Source organism: Fukomys damarensis, unplaced genomic scaffold, assembly GCF_012274545.1.
Source record: "Fukomys damarensis isolate Sample0158 unplaced genomic scaffold, DMR_v1.0_HiC HiC_scaffold_17, whole genome shotgun sequence".
NCBI lineage: Eukaryota > Metazoa > Chordata > Mammalia > Rodentia > Bathyergidae > Fukomys > Fukomys damarensis.
Genome location: NW_022900929.1, coordinates 46,718,371 through 46,730,025, shown reverse-complemented (window position 1 = coordinate 46,730,025; position 11,655 = coordinate 46,718,371). Strand labels below are relative to the sequence as shown.

Here is an 11,655-nt window from a genome sequence, read left to right as displayed (position 1 = left end):
AAAAAAAAAAAAAAAAAAAAAAAAAAAAAAAAAAGTCTGACCTGGGCTTTAAATTTGGACTCACAAGCTTTGAGCTTGAGTAAATAGTGTATCTTTCTGGGCCTCAACATCCTTATCTGTAAAGTGGGGGCCATGTTAGTGCTTGTATCATTGCGTGTTGTGGGGACCTCAGCTTCCCTTTGCTGGAACAGGAAGTTGTATACAGAGGGAAAGAGGGCTGGGAAGTTTGTCAGATTGTGGGCAGTGAGGCCTGAGGTGGACAGTGAGGCACAGCAGGGCCGGCCAGACCGTGTGGTGCCCCAACCTCTCCCTTCCAGAGGGCGTGGCTCCTCTTGGATCTCCCCTTCCCAGCCCGCTGACCCAGCACCTGGCTGGCAGCCCTGGAGGCATGGGCCCAGCTGGTGGCAGGATCCCTGGACGGAGAAGGCAGCAACTAGGGAACCCATGGCCCCCCTCAAATGTGTGGGGTGCACTGCAGAAAACTGCCCTTTGCTGGCCCTGGCCCCTGAGCCAGCATCTCCTTAGACCTGGCTCCCTCGGTCTACCCAAACCTCCCTGCAGATTCCCCTTGGCTCCCTGCTGGCTGCTCCAGCTCACATGTGCTGCTTTCGAATAAAGGAACTTGGAACCATAGAAACTGGGTCAGGCCCAATAACAAACTGGCCAGCAAAAGCAGTTTGCTGGTCCTCAGGAGCCGCGGGGCCCAGCCTGGCCCAGTGGTTTACTGCATTGGGGCCTTGTGATCACCAAGGCACCTCCCAGGGTCATGGGTCGCCTTGGTGGGGTGCGCTGGACAGGCCCAAGCACGTCAGAAGCACGGGACCCTGCAGCCTCCACCCTGGAAACATTTTTGGGGGCGAGAGGGCACTGGGGATGCAACCTGAGGCCCACACAGGCTGGGCAAGTGCTCTGGCACGGAGCTCCATCTGCAGCCCTCCACCCCACAGTGCTGTTTCTGCAGCCCATCTTCCACCTCTTCCCCCTTGTCTCTGGTCTTCCATTCCCTTCTCTCTCCCTTGGCTTCAGAGAGCATCTTGTGATTCCAGAATCACAGCCAAACAATTTCCTCGTGATGGGGAAACCGCACTCCAGCCACGGGAGCCTGAGGCTCCCCCTCCTCTTCCCTCTGGCAGGCCCCCCTTTCCCGACTCCTCCACTGGCTCCAGCTGTGTTTTGCAGAACTCCCACTGGATAACATCTGTAATTGTCTCCAGATGTGGACCACAAAAACACAAAGGGGACATGAGCTCATCTTTGAATTCCTTGCCACACGCCCCCCACCCATGTCCCTGAGTTCCCCACACCACCTTTTCAAGGTCCCTGTCCTATCTGGTAAGGGAGGTGAGGAGGTGGTGTCCAACTCCAAGGAGACATGCGTGTCCTACCGAACAGCTGTTGGCAGGGGAGGCCTGGGGTTGGGGTTCCTGGCTGGCTGGAAGGTGGGGTACCCCTTCTGCCAAAGCAGTCACACCAAACAGCCCTGAATAGCAGCTGGATGGATGACTGGCATAGGTGGGGCCGGGGCTGTGCGAGGAGGCTGTGGAAGGACCTGGGCTGAAGCCCGGGTGGGCTGGGCTGAGGCAGGAAGGGAAGGGGGTGAAGAACGGACCGCTCTCCTCCAGCTGAGCTGACTCAGCAACCAAGCCCATTCCACCCTTCAGGCTGGTTTTTAGAGGAAGGGTGGGCCAGTAGCCTGGGAACCCTGTCTGGGGCAGCAGCTCCTCAGGAAAGAGGAAACAAAGCTTTGTTATTCTGCCCTCCCAACCTGGCCACCCGGCTTCTCCTGGGCAGCCGAGGTGAGATCACTGACACCGGGAGGACCCTGCTGTCAAGATGCAGGGAACTCTTTCTCTGGTGCTCTCTGCCCCAGCAGCGAGCCCCAAGCTCAGAGAAGCCTTCTTAGGTCCTGAGGCTTTCTTGAGCTGAAGGGGGAACACAACCTTGGGAATACTCCTGCCGAGAGGTAGACAGAGGCAACTGAGAGGCTGTGGCCAGATCACAGGCAGGGTAACGTAATTTAGGAAGATTTTCCGAGTGGCCTCAGCTTGACCACTTCCTCTGTCTTTTAGCAGCCCTGGGTGTAAAAGGTGGCCTTTTATGGCAGACTGGAAGTGAACAGTTGGACTCTGTCCTCAGCCCCCAGTAGCGTATGTCCTGCTCCCCAGCTCTGGCCCCCGAATCTCTTAGTAGTCCACTGAGAATAAACATATTCTTTTATGAAAATCCCCAAACTCCACCTCATGGAAAACTCTGTTCATGACGCCCGCTCCTCCCTTTTCAGCCCCCTCTCAACCACATCCCATGCACCCCTGTGCAGAACAGAGCGGCACGCACACAAAGAATGTGAAACACAGTTTATTCTTTGTGGAAAGGTTGAACAAGGTCAAAAATATCCTCAGAGGGCACTGACCCAGCCCCGCCCTGCAGGTTCCTGGGGTCAGGCACCTCAGCCCCCCTCCCCCACCCCTCCCTACGCCCCTTAACAAAAAGGAACGACTTGAATGGAGTTCATATATAATAATTATAATAAAAATATACATTAAAAAACCCAAAATAAAAACAAACAAGACAGAAATTTAGCTGAACTTCCAGCACCGTTCACCCTATTCCCCTACCCCCACACCCGACCCCCCCGACATCCCTCTCTCCTCACGCCAACACAGGGTGTCATTCTCCCAAGCCCCCGGTACCATGACCACCTTTGGTGGTCGAAGGAGACGTCATATGGGTAGGCTGGGTGGGAGAGAGGGAGGGCAGGACACGGGTGAGGTGGGCTGAGTGTGGGCGTCAGGGAAGAGAGGAGCTGACCCTACCACGAAGTACCACTGGGCATGGCAAGGCAGACTGCCAGGTCCCTAGAATCTCCTCTGGTCCCACAAGTAGGTGGCCTCTCAGGAAGGTCCCCAAATTCCCAGTCCCTGCATGCGTGCCTTCTTGGCTCCCGTTTCTGGGCTCCTGCCCACCCCCTTGTGCTGTCTAGTCAGCAAGAAAGGGGACAAAGAGGAGCCAGTGTGTCTTCAGGGCCCTTGCTGAGAGCTCCCCTAGGTACCACAGCCCCCAGCCACCCACCACTGCTGCTTCATTCCCGTCCCCTCTGACTGCTCTGCCTCGGGTCCCTGCCCTAGTTGCCTGCCACTCCAGCAAGGCTCCTTCTGTGTCCGTCAGGCTGACGCCCCAGGGCTCCAGCCCTGGTCCCCCACTTGGCCCACTCCACTCAGGGCCACATCCCTGTTTTCAGCTCTCCCAGCCTTGAAATCCCCATCCAAGGCTAACATTTGAGAGGGGTTAGGGCTGCCAAGGGTTTCTTCAGCCCCAGCTTAATCCTTAATGGCTCAGGCTCCTTCTTTGGACGTTTTCCAGGGTTGGGTGGGCAGGCAGGAGCTTTGTGGAAAGTGACTCTCCAAGCCACCAAGACTCTCCTTGAGTTTTCCTTCTAGGTCTTAAGGTGGCGGAGCAATCTTTCCCCCTCATCTCCCTCAGGGAATCCACCAAGATTAGATTCCTTTCAGCCAAAGAGTGGTGGGAGGCTACCAATTGGGTATACCCAGGGCTTTCAGGGCTGCAACGCCCAGAGCCTCCTGAGGTCAGAGTTCAGAGGTTTAAGGTAAGTCAGGGGATAGGAAAGGAGCAGATGACCCCATTTGACCTTTACCAGTGAGGTCTGAGGGTCCTGCCTTCAAGTGCAGAGCCCCCACGATATTCAGACAGGGCTGGACACACACAAAGCTCTAGGGTTCGCCTGAGTGCCAGAGGCTAGAAGGGGCTGCCCTCCTGCTCAGCCCTCAGGGGCTACCTATAGGGAAGAAGCATCGCCAGGGTGAGGGTGGGAGAGGCCAGGCAGGAAGAGATGGAAGGCTGGAAGGATGGGGCTCAGGACGGGTAGGAGCAGCCCACCCACCACCACCTGCTGCTGCGGCCTTCAGAGGCAAAGTCCTCATGGTAGGAGTGGGTGGGCGGGCGGTGGGGGTCAGACCTTGTCCAGCAGGGAACGTTGGCAGTACAGAAGTCGCTTGGGGGTCCCATGGCGTCTGAAGAAGAAAACGGCGAGGCCCACTGCCAGCACTAGGAGCAGCAGCAATACGGGCAGCACCACAGCAGCTGCGTTCACGGCCCCACTGCCCTCCTCGTCCACCTCGATGATGATCACTTCCGTCTCCTCCTCAGTCCCCTCGTCTGGCCGGCCCCCCGATGGGCAGCCCATCCAGTCCCGCAACACTGACTTGGGGTAGCCGGGCTCCACCTTCAGTTTCTGATTGTTGAATTTCCAGTATTTATTCCCCTTGTAGAAGTAAGTGAAGACTGGAAGCGAACAGATGAGATGGGGCAGGGTCAGGAAAGCCCCCAGGAGAAGAGAGCGGAGTGGGCGTGGTTAGTGCAAGAGCCAGCTGGGCTCACTGCAGCCAGCCCTGGCCCCTGCCCCCTGCTGCCATCTGTCCATCTTCCCCTCCTGTCTTCTTCTGTCTGTCCTTCCTTCTTCCTTTCCCTCCTTTCTTCCTTTTCCCCCCTCATACTGGGAACTGAACTCAGGGCCTTCGGATTGAGCTATACTCCCAAGCCCTTTTTTATTGTTTTAAATTTAGCAAAGGTCTTTCTAAACATTGCTTTCCTCAGCTGTGACATGGGGGCAGTCATAGACTAGAGTGGAAGAGTGGCAGGGACTGAGGGGTCGGATGTGTCAGAACCCTGAGCCCAGAGCCTGGCACACAGGAAGCCCTCCACTGTCAACCCGTTCTCTACACCATCCCCTTTCTTAACTCCACTACCCACTCCTCTCACAGACACTTTCCCTTGCCCCACTCACCTTCATCGCTGCCCATGAATGACCCTCTGGGAGAGTCAGGGATCCCTTCCCAGACTTTGATGTTTTTGGGGTACTCGCTGTCCACGGCCCTGAACTCCTCATTGAAACGGTAGTACCTGGGGGAAGGAGGTGGTTGGGCCCCGGGCATGTCCTCAGAAGGCAGCAGGACCCAAGGTGCCATGCCCCAGGGAGCAAAGGTTGGTGCGGCCGGGGTAGGGAAGAGGGTTCTGGGTAATGAAGGCCTGCAGCTGGAAGTGGCGGAAGGAGGAGGTGGAGGGGAGGGCCCAGGCTGCAAGGAGCCACCAGCAGCCCTTAATGACAGTGCCTGGCTTCTGGGGTGGAGGCACAGCACTGGCGGCAGGAGGCATCAAATGACCAGGTCTGAAATGATGACCCGGTCATAACCCACTCAGGCGGCACTCCATGAGGCTGCCCCTTGCTTGGCAACAGCAGTGAAGGTTCAGCCAGGCCCTCTCTCCCGACTTAGTGGGGTGGTGGTGATGCTTCTGAGGAGATGGGCCTGGGGTTATGGGCCTGAGGTCTTACTTGTTTCCCCGGAAGAAGTAGGTCTTTCCGTTGGGCATCCAGAAGAGAGCGGCATCGATCCTGTCAGTAGGCAGCCCTCGGCCCAGCTCCTTGATGTGCTTGGGGTAGCCAGGTTCCAAGGAAGCCTCATCAAACACCCAGTGTTTATCTCCTGTGATGGAGGAAGAAGGGCTCAACTTGGGCTCTGGGGTCTTTGGAAGAATCCAGTGGAATCAGTTCTTCTAGGGAGATCCTCCCCACTCCCGAAGCCGAAGGCGGGCTGCCTCGTTACCTTTGAAGAAGACAAATTTGCCATCCTTCCTCTCATAGGCAGTGTTGATGGACGCAGGCAGGCCCCTCCAGAACTGGCCAATGGGCATTGGGTATCCGTCCATCACTTGGTTATTCCTCACCCGCCAGAACCAGCGCTCCTGGAAGCCAGTTCAAATGGAAAGAGTGCTTTACATCCTGTGTGTAGTTTAGTCCTATTCCTCAGCCCCTAATACTGCCCCCTAGATTTTAACTGTCAGTTCTGTTGCTATTTCCACCCCACCTCCCTGCCATACAGCCCTTTTATTCCCCTCACCAGTCTATTTCTTCCTCTCACCTTGAAAACAAACATCTCCCCTCGAAGCATGGCCACGGTGTCAAAGTTCCCATCACAGATGTTGGGCCCATAGGTGGGGTTTTTGGGCTTATCAGGGACCGAGGGCCGGGAGGTAGTCCTGGGTTGAGGGGGCATCTTAGTGGGTAGCCCTGACTCACTCCCTGAGGGACAGAACAAGAGGGGCACTTCAGACTTGGAAGGACCGACAGATGGCCAGAAAGTACCCCAAAAAAGTATGGATGGGTTCCTTCAGGAGGCTGACACAATCACCTGGAGGTGACAGAAAAGTGAGCTCAAAAGTGGGAGCTGACAGAGGTAGGGTCTGGCAGTTTGTGCGTGTCTGTATGTGTGCGTGTGCACATGCTCCTGTGTGAAGACTGCAGGGTATGAAAGGGAAGATGCACAGACCAGAGGTACCAGGAGGAAACAAAATCACAGAAGAATCAAGTGTGTATGTGGATCACTCACCATAAAGTTGCTGGATGCCCCGGCGGTCATCATCGGGCAATACAAAGTTCTCCGTGTCCATCCACTGGTAAAAGGGTGCCATGATGGCCGAAGGGTCATTAGAATGCTCCAGGCCCAGAGCATGGCCCAGCTCATGCACAGCCACCAGGAAGATGTCGTTCCCTGGAGGGATGGCGTGGTGAGAAGTAGCTTAGATCCTTTCTCTCACACTCCCTGATTCCCCCCACACATGCAATGGGCCATATTTTCCACCCATTGACCAAATCCCAAGGTCCAGTTTCCTGTTTGGCACAGAAGGCACAAATCTAGTCAGTAACTTAGGTGGAGTAAGAGTGCTCTGGGGCAGCATCTTAATTCCAGAAGGACCTGTGTTAAGGGAAGGTAAGGCTCCTTGCAGGCCTCAGTTTCTCCCAAGAGCTTGACACAGTACTCGCTCGGAAAGGTGGATGAGAGGATGCTTTGAAATCTTTGCAAAGTTAGTCAGGGAGTGAGGGAGAAGAGACCCAATGTAAATAGCTCCCAACAGGATTCTAGCTTTTGTTAGAGTTAGGCTGGGAGATCTCTGCGGTTCCTCTATTCCTGGCATTTTGGAAGCAAAGAGGAGAACCTCTCCTCAGCATTGGCCCCAGGGCTCCCTCACTCACCATTCAGATCGTCATTCCGGACAGTCCAGGGCTCAGCAGAGTCAAAGTGGGTGTCCCCTCCGATGTTGGGGCCTGGGAAGTAGGCGTGGGCCAGGAAGCCCCCCTCACCATCAAAGGGTGTGCTGTCACCATGGAAACCCTCAGCAAACAGGATCATGATGTCGGCCTGCTTCTCGTGGCCCTCTCGGATGTAGGCATAAGGTACTTCTCGGAAACGCAGTGGGGTGGCACTCTCCCACACTCGGAAGGCCTTGCGAATCGCCTCATATGTGGCATGCTCACCCACTTTGGGGGTATAATTTTGGATGCTGAGGTCCAGCCATAAGGGGAGAAGATGGGGTATGTTAGGATAACGAGGGGTAAAACTCTCCTTGCCTGCACTCTCCCTGGTCTGAGAGTTGCCTGCCCCCTTTGCCTGACCTCTCCTCCTGCTGCCTATGCATAATGCCTCAGCCCGAAGCTTAGGGGGGTCTCAGGCTTTGGCTCTCAGGCACTGAGGTGCATGCCAGTGGCTGCACTCTTCAGGATTATAGCCATTTTGCTCCCCACTCCCTGGGATGTTTCCCGGGAACGGAGGGGTGAAGTACAGGAGGTCTCTGTGCAACACAAGTGACAGGAAATGGTACTAGATGGGAGAAGGGCTTCTGGCCTGTGGGACTCACCAGAAAGTGATCTCATTATGCTGCCACTTAAGGCCCTGGATGGCGTAGCGCTTCCTTCGAACATTGGCCTTGATCTCAGCCCCAAACATGTCTGGAACACCACAGCGGGGGCGCTTCATGGCCCTGGGGTGGAAGCATCGGGGTCAGTGCAGTGTATGAAAGAAAAAGGGATCCAGGGGACAGGGTGGAACTCTACAGCAGGCCCTGGATCCTGGCCCCTGGCCCCAGCAGCAGGCCAGGGTGAGGCTGTGTCAGTGTGAGGAAAGGGCAAGGTTATGAGGTCAGGGTGACTCTGAGAAGGTCCAGATCAGCACGGGGAAAGGAGCCAGGCATTCATGTGGCAAAATCTCTGGTGCTTGGTGTTGCCAGTGGGTGCTGGGCAGAATTCCTAACGGGGTGGAGCACTTACTTCATGGTGTCTGCATCAGCCTTGCCTGTTACCCGCAAGCCGTAGAACCTCTGCATGGCAGCGATGGCAGCGGAGAGGGACTGAGGTGAGCGCTGCGTGTGGGTACGTAGGTCCCCAGGGGGCAAGTAGCCATACTGCTGCAGCCAGGCCTGGAGTGAGAGGAGAATGGTGTAGAGCTCCCCAACTTGGCCGAGGGGTCCATCTGCATTCCCGCAGTCCTGGCGAGCAGGCGCCCTGGCTTGGTGAGGGAAGGGTGATGTGCTCCCAGCCAGGCTCTGGCACTGGGTCTGGAGGAACTCCCAGCTGCTCTGGCCTAGGCCCCAGAATGGCTCGTGCTCTTGGGGCTCTGAGCGCTGACGGCAATGGGCAGCCACAACAGCTACAACTCCAGACTGACTGCAGTTTTCTTGAAAATGAGAGCCCTGGTAGTTTAACAGAGACTGTCTTTTCAGAGCTGTGATTCCTTCCAGTACTTTTGACTTCTGGACCAGTGTTCCTAGATCCATATACCATGTCCCACCTGGGAATGCTGCGTGCCCATGATGGGTGCACAGGTGGTGTAGGGGCTATACTTTTGTGCCCAACACGATGCTCTCCTACGACAAAGCTGCCATATCTCCAGGACCCCCACACTGACATCTCTTTAGAAAGGAGGGGAGCAGAGGAGTCACAGATGAGGCTGGCTGCTGACAGGGGAAGCTGGGGACCTCTGATCTAGCCATGTCCCCAACTCAAGCACCACTGATCCAGGCCTTGAGACCTCAAAGCTCATTTAAGACTTTCATGAAGGAGTAGGAGAGAGGAAGGCAGTGGACACTTAATGACTGTAGTATTCTATTTCAAGTATGCTGTGAATTGTTCATAACATAAAGGCTGGAAATTGCCCTAAATTAAAGTTAGGTTTTTGGTGTTTTGATTGAAAGGTACACACACTGCAAAGCCTCACCAAGGAAAAAGTCAGCCTTTATTGTAAGAACAATGGAGTACTTGCCTGAAAAGTAAAACAAGATAAGATATATATGGAATACGAAGATGTTTGGATTTTCTTATGAGGAGACATGAGTCAGACAGCTCTGGTCCCTGGTCCAGATTTGCCTTTCTAAAGAGTACAAAAGAAGCTACAGATTGCCTAGGTCAGGGACTTGGAGGGAGATCCCTATCCACAGTCTGCAGGATGGGTCTCCACACTTGTCCTTCCCACTCAGGCCCAGGGCTGGCTGGTGGAGCAATGCTCTTGTACCAGCAATGGGGGTGATTCAGGAGCAGCTGACTGGGGACCTGAGCCCACAGGGGCAAGAATTGCAACACAGTTTTGGGAAGCAAGCCCCTAAGGATGACAGCAGTTAAAGCTGCAGATATAAATAAACATCCTTTTTCGTCCCAATAGGTCAGACCAGAACCCCAGTACCACCCAGCTCTGAGAGTCCCTCCTTAGGGGTACAGGGGTGAGTGACTTTTTATCTCTGGTATACCCCAGGGGAGCCTGTCAAGGTGCTCCAGTTCTGAGCCGATCTTGAGAGCTGTTGAGAGCTGTAGGCGTGCCCCGACCTGTGCTGACTGATGTCATTGCCAGTGCCCTCGGGAGGCCTGCTGCAGCCTGTGTCCAAGTATGCAGGACACTCCCTTTGCCCCTCGCCTCACCTGTAGGATAGACACGCCCCTAGGCTACTAACCTTTGTGGGACAGCAGGTGCTTCAGGACTTGGGGAAGGACAGGACACACTGACCCTTGAAGCTGGAAGTTAGCAAGACTCGGGCCAGGCCCCTCAACCTCAGAAAGCCAAGCTGAGGGGAATGCTCCTATGGGCAGGGTGACAAATGGGAGGGTGACCGAGAGGTGGGGAGAATCCACAACCTGGAGCTCTGGAATAAATCCGTCTCCTGTGAGTCAAGAGGTAGGCAGGTCCAAATATTCACACCCACAAGCCCTGCCCCATACCTTGTAAAGAAAAATGGAGCCTTAGTTGTGAAAGAGACTTCCCTGAACTTGAACCACAGGCCTGGAAAGGAAGTGCCCCTGTCCCTCTCCTCCTCCCAGGCCCGGGCAAGTTTTTTCCCTCCATCTCACAGGGGCAGGCTTGGAGCAAAGCAAGAACCACAGAGACTATGAGGTCGGAACCACAGAAGAGAGGACTCTTGTGTCTGCGGCTGGGTGGGGGAAGGGCAGAGTGCCAGACAGGCCAAGAGGAGGAGAAGGAGGGCTGTGCTGGAGCTGGTGCAGAGCTGGGAGGCCTGGTGGGAGGGACGGTGCTGGCTGAGGCCTAGGCCATCCCAGCTTTTCCTCCAGATTGTCCTGGAGAAGGAGCAACTATGTCGGGTTGCAGAACTCGGTTGGCTTCCTCCCGATGAATGGGAAGTGAGAGATGTTCCCCTAGAGAAAAGTCAAGGGAATACTTCCTACCTTGGGAATCCTGGAGTGAGTAGGGGGTTTGCAGCTCTACAGCAGGCTCTGGCCTCTGGTCCTGCCCCTCCCTCTGCCTCCCACCCTTCCATATCCCAGAAGTGAAACAGCGGTTCTGGCACTGAGATAGCCCATGACCCACTTAAAACCAAGCCAGGACTGCGGTCCCTCCCCTAGGGGACCTAGCAGGGCAGGGAAGGACAAAAAAAGTAGGGTGTGAAGTTGGCAGTGGGCAGCCCCTAGATGCCCAGGCGCCTTTTGTCAGGCACTCTCCCTTTCCCGTCCAGAGGAGGGCTCCAGGCCTGGGAAGGGGTGCCTTCTCCACACCACCGGCTTTAGCCTCTGGCCCCAGGGCAGATTCTTTTCTCCTTCATCCTTGAGTCCTACAGTTCCATTCCTAGGGCCACACTTTTCCATGCAGCCTCTGATTCCTTCAGGTACACACAGCATGTTCGCTCTTCTTTCTGCAGAGGTTTCTTCCAAGCTTGGGCCCAGGACTGGGACCAAGGCTCAGGAAGCCAAATCCTGATCCCATCCCCCTTCTTGGGCCCTTCCCAGCCCCTCCCGACCGCACCCAGGTCCTCGTAGGGCTGAGTGGGTTGTGATGGCCCAAAATAAGAAGCTGATTAAATCCGTCTCCCACCTTCACCCCAAAATAAAAGAGTGAGAGGAAAAACTTCCTCAGGCAACTCCCACGCGGCTTCCTCCCGGTCCGGTGGGCCACGGTCAGGGAAAGGGTGAGGGCAGGGGCCGGGCCCTCCCCTTCCCCCACTCCCGTGCAGTGCAACGTCTCCAGCCACCAATTAACGTAGAAAAACAATTAACAACACCGAAAAGGCCTGAAGGCGCCGGCGGGGGTGGGGACAGGGGAGGCAGTGGCCCGGGTGAGTCCCCCGCCTCAAAAGGAGAGCTTTGTGAGCACGGAAACGCGGCCAGCGCGGCGACCTTCGAGGCCAGGGCTGGGGGCCCACACCCAGAAGGGTCCCCTCGGAGCGCGGGGGCGCCGGGGGGTGGGGACAGGGGAGGCAGGGGCCCGGGTGAGTCCCCCGCCTCAAAAGGAGAGCTTTGTGAGCACGGAAACGCGGCCAGCGCGGCGACCTTCGAGGCCAGGGCTGGGGGCCCACACCCAGAAGGGTGTC

General features: G+C 56.0%; 1 protein-coding gene across 1 annotated transcript; it reads right to left on the bottom strand.

The window, feature by feature from the left end:
• Nucleotides 1–2,342: 2,342 nt before the first annotated feature.
• Nucleotides 2,343–9,768, bottom strand: Mmp14 (matrix metallopeptidase 14). The gene is made up of 9 exons (XM_010637801.3): nucleotides 8,117–9,768; nucleotides 7,708–7,830; nucleotides 7,046–7,353; nucleotides 6,402–6,563; nucleotides 5,934–6,094; nucleotides 5,619–5,757; nucleotides 5,348–5,498; nucleotides 4,802–4,917; nucleotides 2,343–4,299 (listed from the first exon to the last, which is right to left on the bottom strand). The coding sequence occupies exons 1-9, from the start codon at nucleotides 8,620–8,622 to the stop codon at nucleotides 3,968–3,970; spliced, it is 1,998 nt and encodes a 665-aa protein (XP_010636103.1). The 5' UTR covers nucleotides 8,623–9,768; the 3' UTR covers nucleotides 2,343–3,967.
• Nucleotides 9,769–11,655: the final 1,887 nt, after the last annotated feature.